Genomic DNA, 25,675 nt, shown 5'->3' on the forward strand with positions numbered 1-25,675 from the left:
GTCTTGAACAAGGAACTTACACCACCCCCCCCCCAGCAGCCATCAAGTGGAGCACTATTAACTACTCTATACAGGGATTTTATAGAAACCATCAGCCATGCCCAGCATAAACTGGCATTGATATCTGGGTCTCCATAGGCTCAGAAGGGCTCTTTTTACAAGACACAAGGCCTTGAGGGGGCTGCTTACAGCTTCTTAAGAACAACACTGATCACCTGACATTTCAAAGGAAGCTAGAAAATAAAGTCCATTTATAAGTTTCAGTGGTATGCATACAAGATACACTTTAAACTCCTTTTAATAAGCACTCAAGATTTGTGAGCTGTGCCGTATGAAAAATATCAATGCCCTTCTTCTGAGTGCTATGTTTGCTTACTTCTACACTCTTCTCTTAACAACTTGGAAGTCAAAGGAAGTTGATTTCAATTATTTCTCTTCGTATTCTTAGAAATATCAGATGCATTTGCAGAATATACCCACTCTTCTACATGGAATTCTTTTAGCCTTTGTGGGCAGCCAAAGCTCTTTGTAGAGGCAGAAAAGCACTACATGTGTATTGAAACGTAAACAGTGGGAAAATCCTGACAAAGGCTTCTTCACTGGCTAACACTTAAACATTGATGGAAATTCAAAACTTAACACAACAGCAGCATTATGAGTATATGTCAGATGTCACAGTAAAAGATGACAACTCCAGCATGAAAATATGTACTTACTATTGAAAAGGGATGGCTTTTCGCTTCTTCACGTATGTTTGTAAAAGGTGATTCTAAGATGAGGGCATCAGGGGGAGTTTCTGAAAAGGAAATGAAATAGCTTACAGTGCTATCCACTTAAGACTAAGTCAAAATGCTCCATGGTAGCCCCGACATAAATAGAATCTGCAGAGCAATGGTACACTTCAGTGGCACAGCAGAATGTGGATAGACAGCCTGAGTTCATATACCAGTTCAGTGACAAGGTGTGCAGCCACACTGTAGAAATAATGTCGTTTAATACCACTTTAAGTGTTGTACTTCCAGCCTATGGAATCCTGGCATTTATAGTTTTACAAGGTCTTTAGTCTTCTCAGTCAAACAGTGCTGGTGCTTTGCAAAACTATAAATCCCTGAATTCTGTAGGATGGAACCATAGCAATTAAAGTGGTTTCAAATGACATTATTTCTACAGTGTAGATGCACTCAAAGGCAACGTCAGCTGACTAGACACAAGACACTATTCTCATTCTCTTTACAAGAGGAAGAGATGATTCAGGCAGGAGCTGTCTCAAATCAAATGGATTTTTGCCTAACAAAGAATTTGGAAGTAGAACATTGTACAAGCATAAATTCTGATGGCGACTAGATAGAAATGGTAACTTAAAATGGAAAGTTTAATCAGGTTTTTAGACTCTCTTACTCCTAAAAGATAAGAAACCGATTGTGTTGGTCATATAAGCCCTCTCTTTTAAAATAAAAATCAAGTACAGACCAACAAAAACTTTAATTTTAGAACCCAGATGACATTTTGAAAGCTCTGGAAATCATAACTACTGAATATTGACCCACATACATATCCTTTTCTAAACAAGACAAGAGGAAATTGGTATCATATTCTTTAATTCTGTAAGATCTCCCAAAGAAAGGTCTCTTACCTCTTTCACAAAGACGTCTTACTAGGTTGGTTGCAACTCTAGAGGGGAAACACATCTAAAATTAAAATGCTGATTACAGGTAATTGTAGCATCTAGTCCTCTTATTACACACTCTGTTACATCTCCATCTAACCCATGTTTACTAAAAATAAGCCCACTTTGCTTAATGGGATTTACCCCGAGTGTACACAGGATTGAGGGGGAAAGTAGCAAGTGTTTCTAAGAAGCAGCTAACCCTCAGAAAACATAGATCTAAGATGTTTTAATTTCACTTTGTAATGTTCTTTTCAAACTGAAGAAGAGCTCTTGAAAGGTTCAGAGGTTATGATTTTCCCTCTAGTTGCATTAGTTCTTATGATGGAAATATGTTGTTAGTTGAAACAGAGGAAGTGATTTTTCCAGATTTCCCGTTCAGCCTTATTTATCTCCAAAAATCTGCTCAGGAAAATTGAGAAGGACCATGGAATGTGGGAAGTGGTATTGGGAGTTGCCAAGATTATCAGCAAGATAATCTTGTCTTTCTGCCAGCAGGAGCTTCTGCTGGAATCCTTTTCATGAATGGAAGGAGAGCTTCCATTTTTGAAAATACAGCTTAGTATCCAGACCACTGTCAAGGAGCACACTTGCTATTTTTATCAAATAATAAGACTAAGAATTTTGACATAGGAATGTCTAAGCAAAATTTGAAAGAAAGGGTGGGTGGTCAGCTATATATTTGTTTGAAACCATGTATGATTAATTCATTCATTCAAACCATTACAGCAGGCTCTGTCTTTCTTTTCATTTTTACTGCATTGCCACATTATACTTCCTTACGAAGACTGAAAAACAGCTAACCATTACAGGCCCTCTGGCTTGCTTTGACTCCAAACAAACGTGCTACTGTCTTGAGTACATCAGTGCCTTTGGCAGCATCTGTGCTGAATCCATTGATAGCAGAGTTCAAACAACATACAACAGAATATGAACCTTGAAACAAACAGTCACAGTGTGTACAATTTTGAACTCATTAATAAAGGTTCTGGTAATGTTCAGCCTCAAGTAAGAAAGCAATTCTTCTAAGCTGAATCAAAATCCTGAGGGAGTAGAGGTTTAGATATCAGTCACAGAGAATGGTGGGGATTGCAAGGAGATAACATATACATTAAATTCAATGTAACACCTAGTGGTAATATTTTACAGGATCATCTATACAATGTATTTTTAAAAAATATTTTCATCAAGTAACATTATTGGGGAAAATACCCACAGATCTGAATATTCATTTTTCCTATAAGGTACTATTTTTTGGTACCCATAAGAAATGGTAGCACTTTATACAATGTGTAACTGGCAAAAATGAAAACAGTATCTTTCCTTGAAAGCTGGATGACTTTTGACCTATACTCAACTATAAATCGACCTCATGTATTAAGTCCAGGTCAGGTTTTGGGGCCAAAATTATGGATTTTGCCATGACCCATGGATAGGTCGGGGGTAAAACTTGGAGGCTCCTTCAGCGTGTGTATGCGTGTGTATGGCAAGAGAGACTCTCATTAAGGCTTTTGACTTCATCATTTCAGCTTTTGTTTCAGGCAGACACATGGACAGGAGTGAGACTTGTAAACAAACAGCAATATCAATAAATCACCCAGTGCTTGGCTCCAGAGAGAAATAAACTCCTCTCTGCACTGTATGAGGAAATCTAAAAGAGCTGATATCACATTACAATAGTGACCCGTAAATAAATCAACCTGGGATTTTGGGGTCAATTTTTGGGCATAAAATTTTAGACTTATAGATGCATATATATGGTAATGTGTGGCTGCCATTGTTTTTTGCAGAGATGTTTCTTCCACAAGCCCTAATGACCTACCTCCTGCCAGGCAATGGTCACCAGAAGCAATTGCTTCATTCCTCCAGCATTTGCCCAGGTTCTTGATTACTTTTGGGGGAAATTTAAGGTACCAGTTTGGCAGAATGTTTTGGGATTAGCCAAACAAGAGAATAATTCTTGTCAGACTTTACGATCAGCTCACATTTAGCACAAGAGCAAATTATTTGTACATCAAATTCAGATGATAAAGGCTTCTCAATTTGTCCACAGGTCCCATATATCCTATGTTGATATAAGTTATATTTTTAACATGTACATCTTGAATTCCAGGATCTACAAATATGGCCTATGCTATCATTTACTAACTAGTTTTGTTTTAATGTGAAATTACCAGAGCAATTCCATTTATGTCAGTGCTGATTCAACACAAATCAATTTAGACTATAATTACCCATCACACAATCACACTAACATCTCAAATAGAAAGGGTTTAGCCACTTATGTTATTGTAAAATCCTGCTTAAAGCCACCTAGAATTTGACAACTTACCCAGTGCCTAAAGAGTGCCCCCATATATAAACTGGATTGTCTCCACTTCTTGCTTTTATCCAGTCAAAAACATGAAGAGCATCATAGGTCATTCCACTCTCTGAGGGAGTACCTATTGAATCTCCCCAACCTGAAAGAAAAAATATTTTATTCCATGAATCATGTTCCCAGCTATTACTTAAAATAAGTTGACTAACTACTATGCTTGAGTTATAAAGTCAAAGAACAGAGCCGCTCAGAACACCACAACTCAAGAGATCAGTTCTTAATTGCCTTTCAACTGCTTAGATATAAAATATCCATCAAAATAAAATGAATCTGGCACAAAATGAAAACCAGTGTTCCAGATTATTTTAGTCAGTTGATTTTACAACCTGAAACATTGTTAAACAAATCTCATCCTAAAATTAACTGTGACTGCATAGCAAAATAAATTGAAAATAACACTGTTTGAACTGCAACAGTTCAGACTACAGGTGGAGAATAGCAGTAATAAGTACTACGGTACCTTAAAAAGAGAAAAGTAATATATCATATTTGGTTTCTTTCTGTGACTACTAAATTGCTCAGACATAAGGGAAGAACTAGGTCAGGTGAGAAGAAAGTGGTCAACAATGAGGTTGCTGACTAAACTGAGAGTTGTATTTTTTGACATACAGTATATTTCTTGTACTGTACTGGCTAGTTGTAAAACAACATTTATTTTTAAATAACCTGTTTAGATGTTATATTTTATTACACTTACAAGACTAACAAAGGAAAAGTAAAATTATAAGGTAAAATTGTAAGTCCATGGAACATGAAATGACAGCTTCAGATGAACAAACAAATCTAGGACTTGCAGCCACCACATTGCCACTAACAGCCATTCAGTTTTAAGTTAGTGGAGATACTGGAACTAATCAAAGCACAGAATACAATACCAAATACTTATTATCTAAACAATATGCTTGCAGCCACCAGTTGGATGCACTCAAAAACAGAATCTTGGAAGACTCAAACTCTAATCAATACTTTTAAGCTTCTTCCATTCCATATTCACTGTATAGCAATGAATTAGTGACAAATTTATTCATAAAAAATCAAGATTCCCAAGATCAATTAGCCATATGCCAACCAAAAATGGTAGCTTAGCTCTTTCTGATGTTCAACTCTAGATTGCTTTCTTCCTCACCCACTGCTCACCTCAAAATAGCAAAAAACAAACAAAAAACCACCCTGCTAATTTCACAATAGATAACTGGTGGCAAAGAACCGTCTAACTAAAAGATTGTATGTACAGCGCTGTGTAAATTTACAGCGATTTATAAATAAAGGTTAATAATAATAATAATAAAGAATCTGAACCACTCTTCTTTCTGAAAAAGTGATGCACAATATAAAAGCTTCAAAAAGCCGCATCAGCTATGACATCTTCATCCAGATATGGCTTTCCTATAAGAACAGGAAGACACATTGTCCCAAACCACCATTACAACAAGCAGCCTTCTGGAAAAGCATTTTGAATGCCTTTGAACCTCACCCCTCCTGAAAGAAATCCAGTATTATCTTAATACACCTCTGGGAAGGTCATTCTGAAGTACTGAGATACTATGTTTGCTATCTGATACTCATAACCCAACTTACTGTCTCTTTCTGTTTGGAAACCTTTAATGTGTTTGTAAATTTCTCTAATAAAAAACTGGGGAGGGGACACCTGCAGCCCTTAAAAGCTACAACCTCCTGGCATAGCTCTTAGTGCATCGTGCTAAACAAAAGCTTTCTTGTTAAATGAATATAAGCTCTTATTTGAAAAAACTGAGATGGATGGTGGGGAAGTTGCAACAAAAACATTAGATACAATTTAAAGTACAGTCGGTCCTTCTTATATACGGATTTTTTATACACTGAGTCAAGTATACACGGTTTGAAAATATTTTTAAAAAGTATAAATTTCAAATATCAAACCTTGATTTTCCATTTTTTATAAGGGACACCATTTTGCTATATCATTATATTTAAAGGGACTTGAGCATACACGGATTTTGTTATACACGGGGGATCTTGGAACCAAACCCCAGCGTATAACAAGGGTCCACCGTATCATTCAAAACTAAGAAACGTACCTCTATAATCAAATGTGACTACATGGTAACCAAGTGAACTCAGAACCTATGAACAAAAAACAGACACAAATAAGATTTTTTTTTGAAAGCATGTGAACATGTGAAAAGCATCTAAAAGCTCGTGAACACAATCCTGTCCTCTAATACAGTGGTACTCAAATGTTTTACCCTTGGGATCTTATTTTACATCTATGTGACATATGAAAAAAATTGTTTATATAGTATGCATATTTTCATTTGCACATACAGATATATTCATATTTTAACATTTTATAAGGAAACAACATCATTCAAATTAGAACAGTTTTATTTAAGTAAATTCAATTTTCAACTCAACACATATATAAATTTTATACATAAAAAATTTGGGAAGAGGAGAAAAACGGATCAGGGCCTCCGAGTTCCCTGCCTTCCTTGAGCAAATTTTGTGCGCCGCAGAGGGTTCCCACCCCATCATTTGAGAATCACTACCCAAATGGATTACTAAAGCTTAAAATACTAAAGCTAAACATACAATCTTCTACCTGCAATATGAACTAGTAAAGTCCAAAAACAGCTGAAGTTTGTTGAAGATTCTGTTGAAGGCTGTAAAGGTGAGTGAAGAACTGTCCAAAGGTACATAATTTTCAACTTGCTAATCTGATAGCTCCAGCACTTTTTCATAGTTTTTCTATACAAAACTAAAATACAAATATCTGCTTGAAGTAACCACAGATAACTAAGTTATCTATAGATCTTACTAGTATATTAGCCATATGGACAACAATTTTGCAATTCTAACCTTATAGAGTTCCACACGATGATCACCTCCTCTATTAAAAGACAATGAGAAAGTTACACATTAGTTTAACATGTCCAAAGAGGATACATTATTTCCCAAACATCTCAATACAAAAAAGAGACTGCCTCTTAAAACAGAACAACTTCTTAAAACAGAAAAAAGCACATTGAAATCCCACTGCTTTCAATGGAGCTGTCAAGCGTATACTTAATGCTGCAATTCTACATCCGTATATCTGAGAATAAGCCACATCAAACTTAACAGAACTCATTGTACAAAATAGCACATGTCTACTGAAAAGCAAGCCTCTTCCACTGAGATGTATCACATTTAGAAGTGCATAGCCATGGCTAGATTGTGACCACAGATAATGTGTGCATTAGGGCTTCATTTTTACATACAGTATTGAGCTAATTTTGCCCTTTAGTCTAGAACATGGGTCAGCAACCTGCGGCCCGCGGGCCACATCCGGCCCCCGGAGGCGCCAGGACCGGCCCCCGATTGCTCTTGCCGCCGATTGCCGCCGCTCCGGCCACCATTTTGTTTTTCAAAATGGCGGCGCCCATCTAGGAGGCCTGGTGTGCTCCCTGAAGCCCTGTTCAAGGGCTCCAGGGCTGTGCCAGGCCTCTGAATGAGCGACGCCCTCCTCCTCCTTCTCCCTCCACCCTCCTGGCCCCGCCCTTCACCCTTCAGGCTCCGCTCTCCTGGCTCTCCCCTCCTCCCTTCTCTGTCCGCCCTCCTGGCCCTGCCCTTCACCTTCTGGCTCCACTCTCCTGGCTCTGCCCTCAGCCCTCCCCCCATGGAAGAGCGGGGAGGGGGGAAGGAGGAGGCAGAGAAGGAAAGAGAAAGAAAGAAAGAAAGAAAGAAAGAAAGAAAGAAAGAAAGAAAGAGCCACTACCGCACAAGAGAAGAGGTTGGTTCATTGGGGGAGGGGGGGTTATCGGAAGCTACACTACTACCTGTGCCTTTGTGGTTTGGGACACAGTGTGCATGCATTTTCCCCTGTTCTGTGGCCTTCAGGTAGCTTCCACATGCTAACAAATATTGTTATTCTTATGCTTACATCCCTTGGTATTCTCTTTGCAAAATCCCTCCACATGGGCTGGCTTGCTCCTTTTTGGGTTGAGACATTGTGCATGCATTTGATCTGGATTTCCTAATTTTTATTTAACTTTACTTGTTCTTGTTCTTCATTTTGAATATTGTATATGTTCCCATTTTGTTTTTTACTTCATATAATGTTTGCAGTGTAAGTATGAATTATTTATTTAATTTTTTTTTTTTTAAAAAAAATTATTTAATTATTTATTTTTGGGCTTTGGCCGAAGGAAGGGACCGAGGAGGAGAGGCCAGGCACATGCCTACTTCTCCTTGCGGGCGTTGGTGGAAGCTCCGCCCCCGGCATGCGGCTCCGCCCCCTGGAGGGAGGAAGCTCCGCCCCAGCATGCGGCTCCACCCCCAGAGGGTGGAAGCGCCACTCCAGCGTGCGGCTCCACCCCAGAGGGTGGAAGCTCCACCCCTGGTGTGCGGCTCCGCCCCCAGAGGGTGGAAGCTCCACTCCCCGGCTTCGGCCCCCCCCCCAGTTGTCTGAGGGACAGCAACCCGGCCCCCGGCTCAAAAAGGTTGCCTACCCCTGGTCTAGAACTTCCCATATCTTTCAAGATAGAAAGTTTGTTTGTATGTTTAAGGAAAAGGGAACATGCCTCATTTTTACAAATACAAGCCTAAATCCAACTATTATAAATAGAGACCTAAATTCAATTGTTTCTCCTAAAGGTCCAAAACACACTGCAGAAATAATCCAGTTTGAGACCACTTTAACTGTCCTGACTCAATGTTAGGGAATTCTAGGAACTGTCATTTTGTAGCCTTCTCTGTCAGAATGCTCTGGTGCCACAATAAACTACAATTCCCAGGATTCCCTAGCACTGAGCCAAGGCAAACAAAGTGGTCTCAAACTGGAGTATTTCTGCAGTGTGTTTTGGACCTGAGTAATTGGGAACGTAATACCTTTGCTTCAATGGGTCTCTCTATAAGGGTTAATAACTGGAATTAGGTAATAGTTTTGTGCACCTGTGCAGACTAATGAAAGCAGAGCCTGGAAGAGAGATAACTGAAAGAGCACTTCTTCCCCTTCCAGTATGCTCATGTCTTAAGAGCTCTTCCTGAGGCCCTAAATTGATATCTAATATTGAAAGGAAAATAAAAACTTCTATTTGGGACAAACAATAAGATTCAGGGCCCAATCTACATGTTTGTCTGAAATGTTATTCAGTGAAGGGCAGTATAAAATTGAAATGCCATAAATAAAAACAAGAAATAATCAGTATGAGCCAAACATGATCAAAACCAATAAGAACCAAGATGTTATTATCTCTGCAGTCCAAATGTTTTTCTTATGTCTTACCTGGTCCCTGCATTTCCATGTAAGTAAAGGATCACTGGGTGGTTAGAACCCAAAACATCTTCATACCATAGGTGATCCTTGCCTCGAGCATCCTTCCATAGTGCTGCAGGAACTGTGTGCCTAAAAGCAAATAGCAAGTTAGGGATTTTATTGTTTCCCTGTACTTTCTACTCCTACTCTATAGATGCCAAGAAGAAAAAATAACCAATAAAATCTGGCAGAAATTATGCACTGTAGATACATATCAGGATTTTTTTTCATTCTTCAACACCTCCAAGAAGCCAGTCAATACATAAAACCAATGAATATCACTAACATCTTGTTTAGCCTTTAATGAATTATTATCCTTCAGAGCTTTATATGCTTTCTAATTAATTTCAACAGCTAAAGCTTATTAAACCAGAGTTATGACTCAGAGGAAACTTAGCCAGTATTTACATCAAACAGTTAATCACACAGTAGCACAGAGAAGACACGCCAAATGGAGGTACTTGCTCAACAGAAACTTGTGGGGAAAGAGAGAGGGGAAAATACTTTTTGAGATTACATGGAATATAACAAACACACAGGCATTATATTATATGTCCAGATATTGTTCTCAATATCACAATTATTGTAAGAAAATCCTGCATTCATTTCTGAAGCAGCAAAAGAATGAAGACACAAAAGACAAGCTTTGCCTATTTACATTTAAGTCTCAGCTTCTAAAAATGCAAATTATATCAGCTAGGCAAAGGCAGGTTAATTAATTGTATGAGAACAGATGTGGAGGAGGAATTTTCTTTCCTGTTAAATCTTGAAGGGGGAAAAAAAAACCCTTTGGAAGCCATTGGTGCCAAAGAGGCATGTGCAGAGCTTTTTCGGAGTGAGATTGTTAATTTATTGAAAAGGTTAATTTGTTAGCGTGTTCCCCCCCATGTTTCTGAACTCCGTGGATTGTCAGTCTAATGCTGTTTTAATGAATTATTTTAGAAAGACCATTAGTATTTATTAGGTTGGAAAACTTCTCTTTCAAATATGATAAAACAGAAGAGCCTCAGACACATGAAGAAAATTAGGATTTAGAAAATGTGTCGTACAACTTTGTGCTCATTCAGTTGTTCCAGTCTGTCTGCTGTCTCACAGATTGTAGAAGCAAAATAATGGAGAGAAAAAGAAATTGTAAGCTTCGGGCAATAATAATAATAATAATAATAATAATAATAATAATAAGTTTTATTTATTCCACAATGATCGCTATTCCACAATGATCATAGCGGTGTACAGTAAAAATTGTAATACTGTACAATACAAAAGGTGACAGTTAAAGGAGGGAGAAGTCTTGTCCTTCAGGCAGTCCCTGATGTTGCTGGTCTGCCTGATCGCTCCCTCTGAGGCCAAGAGGACAGTTAAGGAGGGAGGGGCCTCTTCCTTCAGGCAGTCCCCAATGTTGCTGGGTCTGCCTGATCGCTCCCTCTGAGGCCGAGATGACAGTTGAGGAGGGAGGGGCCTCTTCCTTCAGGCAGTCCCTGATGTTGCTGGGTCTGCCTGATCGCTCTCTCTGAGGCCAAGATGACAGTTAAGGAGGGAGGGGCCTCTTCCTTCAGGCAGTCCCTGATGTTGCTGGGTCTGCCTGATCGCTCCCTCTGAGGCCAAGAAAGGGGGAGGGGCATCTTCCTTCAGGCACCCTGATGTTGCTGGTCTGCCTGATCGCTCCCTCGAGGCCAAGATGACAGTTAAGGAGGGAGGGCCCTTCTTCAGGCAGCCCGATGTTCTGGGTCTCCTGATCGCCCCTCTGAGCCAAGGAACTTGAAGGAGGGAGGGGCCTCTCCTTCAGGCATCCCTGATGTTGCTGGGTCTTCCTGATCGCTCCCTCTGAGCCAAGATGACATTGAGGAGGAGGGGCCTCTTCCTTCAGGCAGTCCCCGATGTTGGCTGGGTCTTCCGGATCGCATGCATCCCTCTGAGGCCAAGATGACAGTTAAGAAGGGAGGGGCCTCTTCCTTCAGGCAGACCCTGATGTTGCTGGGTCTTCCTGATCGCTCCCTCTGAGGCCAAGATGACAGTTAAGGAGGGAGGGGCCTCTTCCTTCAGGCAGTCCCTGATGTTGCTGGGTCTTCCTGATCGCTCCCTCTGAGGCCAAGATGACATTGAGGAGGGAGGGGCCTCTTCCTTCAGGCAGTCCCCGATGTTGCTGGGTCTGCCTGATCGCTCCCTCTGATTATTATTATTTGTTTTGGGTGTGGGTGCTTCTGGGTCCATTGATCCAAGTGACAGCTCAGACAGATGTGATGGCAAGGAGTGCTTACTATCAGCTTCGGCTGTTGCACCAGCTGCACCGCTACCTAGAGCTGGAGGACGTAAAAATAGTAGTGCACCCACTGGTAATCTCAAGCCTGGACTTTTGCAATACATTGGGCTACCTCTGTACCAAGTCTGGAAACTTCAGTTAGTTCAAAACACAGCAGCCAGATTGATTACTGGGACATCCAGGAGTGAACATATTACAGTACACTGATTTTAAAATCACTCCACTGGCTGCCAATTAGTTTCCGGGCAAGGTATAAAGTGTTGGTTATTACCTTTAAAGCCATACACCAGTGGCCCCCAAACTATGCTCTTTAAGAAATTTTGGACTTCAGCTCACAGAAGCCTCAGCCATGTTAGTCTGGGATTCTGGGAGCTGACGTCCAAAATCCCTTAAAGAGCACCATTTGAGGACCACTGACCTACACGGTTTGGGTCCAGGCTACCTACAGGATTGCCTCCTCCCATTTAATCCGCCCCATATGCTCAGGTCCTCTGGCAGACATTTACTCCAGTCAGCCAGGACTAGGTTGGCAACTGTCAGCCAGAGGACGTTTTCTTCAGCCACCTCTAGACTGTACAATGAGCTGCTGGAAAATATTCAACCGCTGAATACATGCTCAAAATTTAAAACAGCATTGAAGACCAGTCTCTTCTAGCAAGCTTATCCAGATAATGTTAAATTGTGAATTAAGATGTTGAATTTTAAATGCAGACTGTTTTAAAATGTGTATGTTTTATTTGTCCTTTTAAACTGTTGCATGTTTGAATTAATGTATTTAATTGATGTTGTTAATTGATTTGTTGTTCCTCACCTCAGTCCATGGGAAGAGGCGGGTAATAAATAAATAAAAATAAATAAAAATTGTTGCTGTTGTTGTTGTATTACTGTGTTGTTGTTATTTGAATGGCCAGTAGGCCCTCTGGCACTTTTCAAAATCTCAGATCCTTTAGATTAAAAGCTTCCAACCCGCCCCCTTGTTGTCTCCTGCATTGGCTTGCTAGACTACTAGCTTCAGAAGAGGGATGGGACTCCTGTAATTTATTCCTTAACAGGTCTTAGAGAAAGATGAGGTACCATAAACGTAGATCCGTCAGATGGAATGAAGACACCTATCCTCCCTTACCTTCTGAACCCCAATTTTTAGTCACAGCTATTCCCCTCCAAATATGGTTATGGCCTCATTAGAGAAGACAGGTACAGAGGAGTGCTGAGCTCTGTTCCTGTTGCTGGACACTTGCTGTTGACAGAAATAGATCCAGGTGCTCTACTCTGCCTCCTTCCTCAGTAAGGAAATAGATATGTTGAGATGGAATAGCTATGGCTGAAGGTTTGAAATATGGGGAAGGACAAATAACTTTTTCCAACAACAAATCAATAATTTCCTTTATAGTACCTCATCCTTCTCTAAATTATCATTAAAGTTAAAGGACTCTTGTCCCAGATCCAATCTGGCAATCCTAACTCTGCCCAAATTGCTGGAGTGTTTTTAAATGATGGCGGTACTCTGCAACTCTTCTCAGGCCCAAAACACACTGCAGAAATGTCAGACTTCAAACATGCTCTCATCTCCCCAATTCTGAAAAAAACCTTCTCTTTGCCCCCCCCCCCCCTCTTTGTCTAGCTATCATCCGATTTCTCTTCTTCCCTTTCTTTCTAAGGTTTTGGAACGGGCTGTTTATTCTTGCTGTCTTGAATTTCTTGAAGCCAACTCAATCCTCGATCCCTTTCAGTCTGGTTTCCACCCAAGGCATTCTACAGAGACAGCTCTCACTAAGATCTCGAATGATCTTTTACAGGCCAAAGCTAATGGCCTTTACTCTGTTCTCATCCTTGATTTGTCTGCAGCCTTTGACACCGTTGATCACTGTCTCCTAGTTGACATACTCTCTGACCTTGGGTTCTCAGACTCTGTTCTCGACTGGTTTAGATCTTATTTGTCTGGCCGATCTTTTGCAGTGGTCACTGGTGGTCAAGCTTCATCCTCTGTTCTCTTATCTATTGGAGTTCCCCAGGGCTCTGTTCTGGGTCCCCTTCTGTTTTCTCTCTACACACTGTCCTTAGGTAGACTCATTAGCTCTTTTGGTTTTTCCTACCATCTGTATGCCGATGACACCCAGTGTTATCTTTCCACCCCTGACCTTTCTCCAAGGCTTGAACAGCAAGTTTCGTCTTGCCTCAAAGCCGTCTCGCAGTGGATGCGCCATCGGCGTTTGAAGCTCAACATGTCCAAGACGGAGCTTCTTGTCTTTCCTCCTAAGTCCACCCTTCAACACTCCTTTTCTGTCCCTGTGGACAACATTTCTATTCAACCAGTCCAGCAAGCCCGCAATCTTGGTTTTATCTTTGACTCTTCTCTGTCATGTATCCCTCAGATCCAGACCACAGCCAAGGCTTGTAGATTCTTTTTGTACAATATTGCCAAAATCCGACCATATCTCTCCGCCTCCACTGCCAAGATCCTGGTCCATGCCCTAGTGATCTCACGACTTGATTACTGTAACGTCCTCCTGGCTGAGCTTCCTCTTTCTCACTTCCATCCTTTAATCTCTGTCCAGTATTCAGCTGCACGCATTATCACGTCCGCCCACCGCTCTGACCATATCTCTCCTGTGTTGGCATGCCTTCACTGGCTCCCCCTCCCTTTCCGCATTCAGTATAAGCTCCTGCTGTCAACGTTTAAAGCCCTCCATGGGCTGGCCTCTCCTTACTTATCAGACCTTATTTCTCCTCACCTTCCCACTAGGGCCCTCCATTCTGGTAGTCAAGGTCTGCTGTCCCAGCCCAGGATTTTCTCTGCCCCATCTTGGATCCGCCCCTTTTCACTTGCTGCCCCTCACTCCTGGAACCTTCTTCCCCCGCGAGCAAGGGCCATCACTTCTTTAACCAGCTTCAAAACGGAGTTGAAGACCATCCTGTTCAGAGAAGTGTTCCCAGGCATTGCATAATTGTCACTTGCTTTTTGATGTTCTTTTGTTGCCTGTTTATTGAATCATTTCCTGTATTGCTATGTATTTTATATGTATTATCCTACTAGAGAGGAAGGCTAGCTCCAACAGGCTTCCCTGGAAGAAGATTACCCATCCATTAAGAAGCCAAGCCCTCCCTCCAGTCCATCTCCCTTGGTCCAGGCCTCGGAGGTAGAGAAGAACCCCTGGACCTGATCCCCCACCATCATTCCTTTCTCCTTTTGTGTCGTGTCTTTTTAGATTGTAAGCCTGAGGGCAGGGAACCATCTAATTAAAAGATTGTATGTACAGCGCTGTGTAAATTTACAGTGCTTTATAAATAAAGGTTAATAATAATAATAATAATAATAATAATAAGAAGAAGAAGAAGAAGAAGAAGAAGAATCTGTTCAGTGATGGAGTTCACCTAGGAAAGCATGCCATTTCCTCTCTGAAATATTTTGCTTTCTGTTATAAACTAGTAAAAATCAAGTCCAGTATTTTCCAGTAGCGGTGTACCACTGGGCTCTTATAAGTAGTCTTAGGTGGATACAGGAGTACTTGAAGCCCTGTTCAGACCTTTGCCCAAATGTATGACAGCTCAAAGGAGATGGAGGGAATTGTACATGCTGGGTCTGAACATCAGTCCTGGACCATTTCATAATAAGCACAGAGGTCTGAAGTGATTCTCTATTCATGTTCACTTACTGCTCTCATACATTCAGACAAAAATCTGAAGAGAGTTTGAGTCACATATACAATTCAGAGCAGATCACATGGGGCCATGCCAACACAATGTCAGTGTTGTACAAGTTCAGTCTATGACTTCTGTTTTTCAGTAAGAAAGGATCAGCTTATGTTTTTCCTGTGGCTGGACACAACTCAAGTCGATTCATGTTAGGTAGCAGATTGATTGTTCTGGAAAGCTACAATTATATCACACTGTGGCAGGTTTTCATGACAGTTTCCACCGAAAGAGAACAAACAAACAAGATGCAACCAGAAGCAAACTAGCAGATGGTATTTAAAACTGCTTACTGTCACTGATCTAAAAAGCTGATTCATCACAAAACAAATACACCCACTCAGACTGATCATTCACATCACATGAACACTGAATACCACTTGAACTTTTCTCCATGATGTAATAAGAGAAAATTTAAATCAATCCAGTTATAAAAAACACATTTTGGTCAATGATTTCCTGCATCTTAGTAATCTAAACCCAGCAATTTCAAGCATCAACTATTATTTAATGTGAATATTCTAGCTCAACACAAATTCACTGAATTATCTGGCTGGGCTGTGCAAGCAGCTTTTAAAATAAGCTGAAATCATATCAATATTTATTTTCTTGGGAATTTTAGTAAAGAGGACTAAATACAATCAGGTGGTAACACTCCTTGATTTCCAAGATCTTTGTACAAGCTTTCATGAAGTTTAGGCCCTATCAGTATTTGCCACAGTCCCAAAGAATAGAAAATAATCTCTCCCATGCACTTAAAGTGCTCACTAGAACCAACGCCCTGCCCTTTCTTGAGGGTGAGGCAAAGGAACCATAATTCACCATCAGAGATGGTGTTACTGAGTTGTACACAGCAATACATAATATATCCTTCTTAAATACTAACAGTGAACTCATTCTCTGAGTCTAGGTTCTTGTGGAGCCTAAAACAGCAACATTCACACAAAAGAAGGAGATAACAACAAGTTTGGGAAGCCCCAAAGCTTCCAGTACACATAATCTTTAAGCGATAAATCCTAGATGGAAGACCAAAACAGCCAAATGAAACTGAATATGATGCATGTGAATAAAGACTGTTTGAGGGACTGAAAACTGGGATTGTGGCGAAACAGAATACAGTCAAACCCTGGTCTCCGTAAGGAATCCATTCTGGACCCATTTATTTTCTTGGGATGCCAAAAAACGTGAGACCGCAAATCCCACTGTCCCTAATGGTGGCACGACACGCACACATCTGCTAGGCATCCACATGCATGCACCAGCATTGGCAACAATGGGGCTTGCCATCCACAGAGGCTTAAATCCATGGATGACAAGCTCACAGATAACACCTCACTATAAAATATATGCAACCCCCCTCTGAACAAATCTTACCTTCGCAGGGTCTTCTTGGTAAGATTTGTTCAGAGGGGGGTTGCTTTTGCCATCTTCTGGGGCTCAGAAAGCGTGACTTGCCCAAAATCACCCAGCAGGTTTCCACAGCTCTCTAGAGTTGTAGTCCAATGCTCAAACTACTACACCACTACTAGAAGAGTAGGTATTCCCAAAAAACTGTTTCCCTACAAATCAGTTACAAAGACGTTCTCTTGAAAGGCAATTCCATTTCTAACAATACTTGTGAGTAGTAACTTTTGTCACATGATGGCTTGTTTATGTAAGCTTTGATTGGTTCTCAGAGATTTTTTCGGAAACAAACCCATGTGTTTTTATCAAAAAGAAAAGCAAATTTAATTTCTTAGGTCTTCTGTATTCTGACGTCCAGCTTTATGGAACAGTTTTTAGTTTTAAGATCACTTGCCTTCCTTGCAATTTAAGCTGGATATATTTTATTTGCTGCTCAACATATTTAACTGCAGTCCAGAGTACGAGGTGTTTTCTGAAGGATGGGTTGCATGCCTAACAGTAAATGAATGGTAACACACCCACACATACAAAAATTCAAAATTCGCAGGAATATACATGGTGTTGTTGTTGGAGGCTCTCTCAACAGTTTGATCAAAACCATAACGTCTGACCATACCAAAACCCCCCCCCAAAAAAAAACCCTCTGACTCTAATAGATAATGAGAAGAACAAGGCCTTTCTTACCAGACTCCAATAGTTACATCTTCCTCCGGCTGCAAGTAATAGTTACATGTGTGGTTTAAACCTTGGTCCTGGGGCCTTTTCAAGTCAATGAAATAGGGTACTCTCACTGCAACAGAAGAACAAACATTTCTTTAACATTCTGCTTACCTGCTGATCAAAGTATAAGCACCAGCTTTTACAAATACTATCAATATATAATTTCACAATGGCTAATGTAATAAAATTACAATCATCACTCAGAAGTAAACTGGCTACAAACTACTGAACATTTTCAAGCATCAAGAGGGGGAATTATTTAAGGTTACAAACGGGACTAAAGGGGACAAATGAGAAATCAACTCTTCCCAGTTATTAGTTACTTCTCCTCACTGTGTAGCTATCTTCAAAAAGGTTCTTATGAAATTTTAACTCTTGTTGCCAAAACAGACTAATAAATTATCCTCTTTCCAACACTAAAGACAGAATACATAATTGTATAGTTTTAGACTTAATGTTGAAAGTTTCAGAAGATAATGCCATTATTGTTTTATATTGTTTTCTTGTGTAGTACATAGAAAATATGTGAAAAAACCAACTATCTACATATCAGCTAACCATAATGATCAGAATATGGTTATACCAAAGACAGCATAGATAATACTAGAGAAGGCAGACAGTTAGAATATTCTCTGCAGATGTCAGCAGCCACACAAATTCTAGACCACATCAAGTTTTTCCTCAATCAGCATTTCATGAGGAATTTATAAAACAGAAGTTAATGCTGTGTGCTTTTAAATGCACACTGGATTACTAACACACTCAGTTTTACAATCTAAGAGAAGAAAAGGAAAGCTGCAAATGAATTTTGCAGAACCACCATAGGGCCTGTTTCACCCCCCATCAGCCTGGCATCATGCTGGTCAGATGACGGAGGCCAACAGCCTCAAGCAAGGAAAGGGTAGACCAGATGCCATTTCAGCAGATCCAGCCTGACCCAAGCCCAGTCAGTCCTTAGCCCAGTTTAAAGTAGCAGGTTATTTGCGACAATTTCCCAGAAACCCCACTGCAACAGCCAATAGACCAGATGGCCATACACCCCTTACCTGCCATCGCTGTTCTCCATGAAGGCCTACCATGGCCTCTTATGTCAGATGGGGGCTGCCTGGCCATGTGGGTGAAGCCAGGTACCCAATTTCCACCCTTACAGGTCACAGGAGGAACCTGCACAGAGAGCAGCAATGGCAGCTCTATTAACACCTGCCTATTGCCGCACCAAACCAGGTTAAATGCTGGGGGTAGGAACAGGCTGCATCTGTAGGCAGGATACAACAGATATTGCCCATCATATTTACCCATGTGTTTTGGGCCACAGATTCTAATCTGATATCTTCATATGTATAACTCATCCCTCCATTTTTGCAGACTTCGAGTCCGCAGTCTCGGTCCTTCACAGACCAACAAGCAAGGAGGGTTAAAATGGTGCACGTGCCCACAGGGGCATGCAACCATTCAAGCCAATGGGGCTTGAATATCTGCAAATTTCCATTTTTGTGGTGCTGGTGGGGGTCCGGAATGGATCCCCCACAAAAAGGGGGGAACGAATCTACGTATAACTAATAACTATGACCCTGATGTCTTAAAGGCAATACTGTAGTCTTCCTGTGTCATATTTTCACACTGTCTCCTAAATAAGTGAACAGCTTCTTGAGGCATTCAAGGTGCATGCACCTCAAATGCTAAACTAGGTTGACCCAAATAAGGCCCTGGGACCAAAGTACAGACTCCAAGGATGTTTTTGCCACCCTTGACAACTCCAGATTTCCTGGAACTCCCCCATCCATAAAAAAAAAACCAACCAAAAATGTTCTGTCTTTTAGAAGGCTTCAGGAATAGAATTTTTTTAAAATAAATTGCTTGGTTCCCACATTATTTAACATTTAAAATGCATGTTTTTCAAAAACAGAAAATGACATCTAATCACTTCCAGGTTTGGAGGAAAGGCATTTTTGCTGTCCATTTACACTGACAGTGTCCCAGGGAGAAAAAACTGACCCATAGACTTACTGCAATTGCCCACTCCATGGCCAGAATTTAATGTACAAGGGCTTAACAGGCATATGTTCTTTGTATTAAAGGTTAATAAATTGTATGTTAAAATGTCCACATGGTTTCAAGATACAGCAAAACAGAGATGAACATTTCTTACCAAAATTTAGGAAGACGAGCTTTGCCTGAATAGCAGGACAGAGTTTTACTAGAAATGGAATGGCTATGTATACTCCCAACAACCAGATTACTACTTTCCGAAACCGAAACCACATTCCATGTCTCCTGTAAAAGAGGAGGGAAGGAAATATAAGCTCTGCTACATTTTTTAAAGATTCTTTTAAAAGATTTTTGATGAATTGTTACATCAGTTAGTTTCCTATACCATAAGCTTCCTGTTTCCATAAGGTACTATTTTATAAACTACTTTATCTGAAATGTACTGCTAGTGTTCACCAACTTTCCCAACCTGGTGCCCTCTTGGTATTTCGAGTCATAACTCTCACTCTGCCATGCCAGCATGGTAAATTATAGTATAATATACCTTGAGGGTTTCAGGTTCATGAAGGCAAGTTTATATACTATCATTACTTTCTGTAATATTCATCTTTCACAGATTAATACAGGAAAAAATTGCCTTGGACCTGGGAAGCTTAAAAGTTACATTCTGACAGAGAAAGGGTGAAAAGACAAGGGGAATAAGAGATGAATACAGGTGTCCCTCATTAAAAGAGTGAGGGTGGTATACCACCTCATTTGCCAACACTGAAGCCTGCCCTAGTTCAAATACTAGGGCAGGAGAGAAGGGAAAGAGAAATTTCTTGTTTGCCAAGTTTCTAGAAACAGGGATTCCCATAAATAAAAACAGATCTAATTATACCTGGGCACTTTTGAGTAGTCCTGCTTCAGGCTATTTTTACTATACTTGTTTACAACACCCAGATTTATCAGTATAACAATCTTAGAAAATTACAGTTGCTTCACATAGTTACAATATTCTTTTATCAGTGACTTGGGTGATGGAATAGAGGGCATGCCTATGAAATTTGCAGATGACACCAAATTAGGAGTAGTAGCTAATACCCCAGGGAGATGATCAAAATTCAAAATGACCTGAATAGATTAGAAAGCTGAGCCAAAACTAATAAAATGAACTTCAACAGGGAGAAATGTAAGGTACTACACTTAGGAAGAAAAAATGAAATGCACAGATATCCCATCTCAACATTAGGAAGAACTTCCTGACAGTAAGAGCCTTTCAACAGTGGAACACACTTCCTCCAAGTGTGGTGGAGTCTCCTTCTTTGGAGATTTTTAAACGGAGGCTGTTGATTGTGTATCCCCACATGGCAAGGGGTTTGAATCTGATAGCCCTTCAGGTCTTTTCCAACTGTATGACTCTAAGAGGTTATACTAACTCCCACACTGCTGTCCTTACATCAACAGAAGACCTTTTCCTTTTCCAACAGGATTTTTGGAACTGACTGTTTACAAGAAATTGTTTTCTAATAGTATACTGTGCTGTTTTTACTTCTTTCTTTTCTATGGATTTAAGGCTTGGGTTGGGTCGGGGAAAGTAGGATATAAATGAAATACTGATAACCACAACAATGAAAAATATTACAGCTATCGTAATAACGGAATTATCTTTAGCTTCTCCTTTTTGGAAAGATAGGTTAGAACAAAATTATTGGGCTGTTTCAGCTCCCAACTGAAAGCAGAAACATGACATTTATGCTACATTAATAGGGTAGCGTTCATTTAAAATGCACTAGGGTAGATACTCAGTATCTATGGTCCATCAATTACCAAAAAGAATGTGCCAGATGTTTCTTAAATCAGGTATGATCAAGATATGACTTAAATCTCTCCAGCAGAATTCACAATCACTTTCACCATATATTTTACTTAAATTTGGGCTATTAGGTTTTTACTCTGTTCTCCCTATGGCAAAAGGAACTGCATCAGAACAATTGTTTTTCTAGCTGTTTAATACATATATACATACACATATTTTAGAACAATCGCACAATCAGGCTCAATTATAATAGGCTTCCCCTCCTAACTGTAATATCAGTAGAGCACAGGAGCTAGACAGCTTGAAATACTGAGAAGTGAGCAAAATCCAGAACACCACTAGAAACCTTTTTGATAGCTTTTGGAATAATTCAAAAAGGAGGGCGGAAAAGAAAACACAAATCCGGAAGAGGCTTGATTCACAGTCATATGACTATGAGGTCAACTTTGTTGCTGAAGTAGTTTACAGATAAGGATTTGTGCTTCTTTTAAGTATTAATAGACATACCTGCTTTTTGCCATACAAGAGCAGCAAACCCAATTTAGAGTTGATTTTGTATATGAGGTGTTTTCTGCTAGAGAGAGCTACAGATAACACAAGTTTTGATTTAATTCAACATACTGAAATATAGATAAGTGGATCTCTAAGAGTCAGACAAACTTCTCCTTTACAATTTGAACTTTTGCAATATTTTTGCAATATGACACAGCAGATCTTGGGGATATTCTGTGACAACGCTTTACAACTTCATAACCTTTAGCATCTATGTCTTAAAAAACACGTCATATTATGTTCTCCTTTGACTTGCTATGCAATTTGCAAATCAATAACATAGACCATTCTGTATACAACACACACATGGTAAAGGCTAGAGGCCTGGAGCCAAATAAATTTCTGGGTGTGTTTAGTTTTTTTCAATGCAAATGTATTTGACCTTCAGTCTTACTCACTCTTGCAGCTCCTGGCTCTCTCTCTCTCTGTGTGTGTGTGCATCCTTTATCAGTGACTTGGGTGATGGAATAGAGGGCATGCCTATGAAATTTGCAAATTAGGAGTGGTAGCTAATACCCCAGGGAGACGACCAAAATTCAAAATGTACAGTATATATACACACACAGAGAGACACACACATGTATGTATGTACCTCACATTTTCTAGCAATTCATACTCCCCCACCTCAAAATTTCCTTCCCCAGACTCTGGCCTTTGCATCTTTTCATCCTTCTGGAGTATTTCTTCTGCCTACCATCTTTTCTTTGACCCCTCCTTTAATCTTGCTTCATCTACCCCTCTCTTTCTTCATCTAGAAACCTCTGTCTTGTCTGCTGTAAGAGCATGTCCCTCCTGCACTGCTTTATGCAACATGAGCTGGGATTTTATTAGTACGCTGGTAACACCCAAATATACTTCTCCATGCATTGAAAAACAGTCTCAGCTAAGGATAGTGTGCCTCCTCTGAATGAATGCATGGAAGAGGTAATGGGCTGGATGAAGAACACATCAGGGTACCTTGGGCCTGTTACAGACGGGCCTGAAAATACGGACTCGGTCCGTATTAGGGTTAGAAAGGGGCGTCACATGGGGTTCCACACAGCCACCGCCATTACGACATCACGACCGTGCCGCTTCCAAACGAGGCGGCGCGGACGTGACGTTTTTGCGCCGCGCGAGGGCGTCTAGAGCACCCTTTCCACGGTGCAAGAAGGAGCTCCGAAACGGAACTCCTTCTGGAGTTTGCGTTGCTGGGCGCAGTCTTTACATGGCTGCGCCCAGCGACGCAGAGGAGAAAAGGGCCAAGCAGCCCCTTTCTCCTCCTCCCTGCCATCGCCGGGTGTCCTTGGGGCTTGAAGCCCCAAGGACACCCCTTTCCAGGGCGCGTGGAAGTGTCCTTTTGCCGCTTCCCCGCGGCCTGCAAAGCGGCGGATCGGGGTCTCGGAGGCTGCCGGTCTGGCAGCTGAGGCCCCGATACAGCGGGGAAAGGGGCGGGTGCAGGCCGCCCCAAACGGGCGGTCTGTGACCCGCCTTGGTTTGTCAATGCCAGAGGCTTTATCACCTCCACAAAATCTCCTGGAACACTAAAATACAGGTATACATTTGCACAACAACTTTATCTAGGTGCACAAATATTAAGCAGCTAATTTACAACAGAGTTTTCAAAAGTGTCTTAAGTTCATTCTTCACACGTGGTTTCTATAACTTGTTTGCTTTGCAGATCCTGAAATCCTGCTGTGACAACCTAAATTGGAGGTGGACTATTTGGATGGATGGAGGACCAAACTCCTATGGGCCAGACTTGTCACCACTATCGTGCTGCAAAATGCTGATGGTGAAAAATGAAAGCCACAATTTGCCTTAATAATAATAATAATAATAATAATAATAATAATAATAATAGTAATAATTTTATTTGTATCCCGCCCCTCTGAGAACAATCGGGGCGGCTAACAAAGTTAAAAATACAGCACATATAAAATCCCTGGTGCCCTCCCCCCTTAAAAAAGTATTAAATCCAATGCAAAATTTAAAAACAAACAAACAAACAAAAAACATGCAAGTTAAAAACTGACCAGAAGGTCAACAACATCACTCAGCAAACAATCAATGGGAGTGGCAGTATCTTATTCCCAGACGTTTGAAGCAAGAAGTAAAAGATAGCACACCTTGTTTACATGATTTGTGTTCCCCAAAATGTTGGTTATTCTGTAAACTCGCTGTCTCGAGTTTCTTGAAGCCAACTCCATCCTCGATCCCTTTCAGTCTGGTTTCCACCCAAGGCATTCTACAGAGACAGCTCTCACTAAGATCTCGAATGATCTTTTACAGGCCAAAGCTAATGGCCTTTACTCTGTTCTCATCCTTCTTGATTTGTCTGCAGCCTTTGACACCGTTGATCACTGTCTCCTAGTTGACATACTCTCTGACCTTGGGTTCTCAGACTCTGTTCTCGACTGGTTTAGATCTTATTTGTCTGGCCGATCTTTTGCAGTGGTCACTGGTGGTCAAGCTTCATCCTCTGTTCTCTTATCTGTTGGAGTTCCCCAGGGCTCTGTTCTGGGTCCCCTTCTGTTTTCTCTCTACACACTGTCCTTAGGTAAACTCTTTAGCTCTTTTGGTTTTTCCTACCATCTGTATACCGATGACACCGTTGTATCTTTCCACCCCTGACCTTTCTCCAAGGCTTGAACAGCAAGTCTCGTCTTGCCTCACAGCCATCTCGCAGTGGATGCGCCATCAGCATTTGAAGCTCAACATGTCCAAGACAGAGCTTCTTGTCTTTCCTCCTAAGCCCACCTTTCAACACTCCTTTTCTGTCTCTGTGGACAACATTTCTATTCAACCAGTCCAGCAAGCCCGCAGTCTTGGTTTTATCTTTGACTCTTCTCTGTCGTGTATCCCTCAGATCCAGACCACAGCCAAGGCTTGTAGATTCTTTTTGTACAATATTGCCAAAATCCGACCATATCTCTCCGCCTCTACTGCCATGATCCTGGTCCATGCCCTAGTGATCTCACGACTTGATTACTGTAACGTCCTCCTAGCTGGGCTTCCTCTTTCTCACCTCCGTCCTTTAATTTCTGTCCAGCATTCAGCTGCATGCATTATCATGTCCGCCCACCGCTCTGACCACATCTTTCCTGTGTTGGCATCCCTTCACTGGCTCCCCCTCCCTTTCCGCATTCAGTATAAGCTCCTGCTGTTGACATTTAAAGCCCTCCATGGACTGGCCCCTCCTTACTTATCAGACCTTATTCCTCCTCACCTTCCCACTAGGGCCCTCCGTTCTGGTAGTCAAGGTCTGCTGTCCCAGCCCAGGATTTCCTCTGCCCCATCCCGGATTCGCCCCTTTTCACTCGCTGCCCCTCACTCCTGGAACCTTCTTCCCCCGCAAACAAGAGCCATCTCTTCTTTAACCAGCTTCAAAACGGAGTTGAAGACCATCCTGTTCAGAGAAGCGTTCCCAAGCATTGCATAATTGTTACTGGCTATTTGATGTTCTTTTGTTGTCTGTTTTATTGAATCACTTCCTGTATTGCTATGTATTATCCTAGTAGAGAGGCCCCCTCCATCTTTCCCTTCTCCTTCTGTGTCGTGTCTTTTAGATTGTAATCCCGAGGGCAGGGAACCGTCCAATTAAAAAGATTGTATGTACAGCACTGTGTAAATTTACAGCGCTTTATAAATAAAGCTTAATAATAATAATAATAATAATAATAATGCACATTCCCCAAGTGCTTTGTTTCAAAAACAGATTCTCACTTTTTATGGTGGCCGCAAATGGCAGATTGGCATTTGAAGCACAACACAAGAGAAAACCATGCCCTGTAAGATGATTTAGAATTTTATTTTAAAGACACTTTACTTCAAAGTTAGATTCAGCCTTTTTCTGAAAATGCACCCTGAAATTTTAGCAGTGCAGTTTGCAAACATAGCTGGAGGCTGTATGCAGTTCCATGAGCCACATTAAGTCCACTTATGACCTCGACAATGAAATG

General features: G+C 41.0%; 1 protein-coding gene across 1 annotated transcript in view; it reads right to left on the reverse strand.

Annotated features, from left to right (window-relative positions):
* Positions 1-25,675, reverse strand: part of ABHD12 (abhydrolase domain containing 12, lysophospholipase) — a 54,292-nt gene that overhangs the window by 10,654 nt on the left and 17,963 nt on the right. Inside the window, exons 2-9 of the mRNA XM_042478690.1 lie at positions 19,545-19,669; positions 17,360-17,465; positions 9,292-9,411; positions 6,885-6,915; positions 6,104-6,149; positions 3,999-4,128; positions 1,634-1,671; positions 717-796 (exon numbers count right to left, since the gene is read on the reverse strand). Of these exons, the coding sequence (XP_042334624.1) occupies positions 717-796; positions 1,634-1,671; positions 3,999-4,128; positions 6,104-6,149; positions 6,885-6,915; positions 9,292-9,411; positions 17,360-17,465; positions 19,545-19,669 (676 nt within the window). The remainder of the gene's footprint in view (positions 1-716; positions 797-1,633; positions 1,672-3,998; positions 4,129-6,103; positions 6,150-6,884; positions 6,916-9,291; positions 9,412-17,359; positions 17,466-19,544; positions 19,670-25,675) is intronic.

This window comes from Sceloporus undulatus, chromosome 1 (genome assembly GCF_019175285.1).
Source record: "Sceloporus undulatus isolate JIND9_A2432 ecotype Alabama chromosome 1, SceUnd_v1.1, whole genome shotgun sequence".
NCBI lineage: Eukaryota > Metazoa > Chordata > Lepidosauria > Squamata > Phrynosomatidae > Sceloporus > Sceloporus undulatus.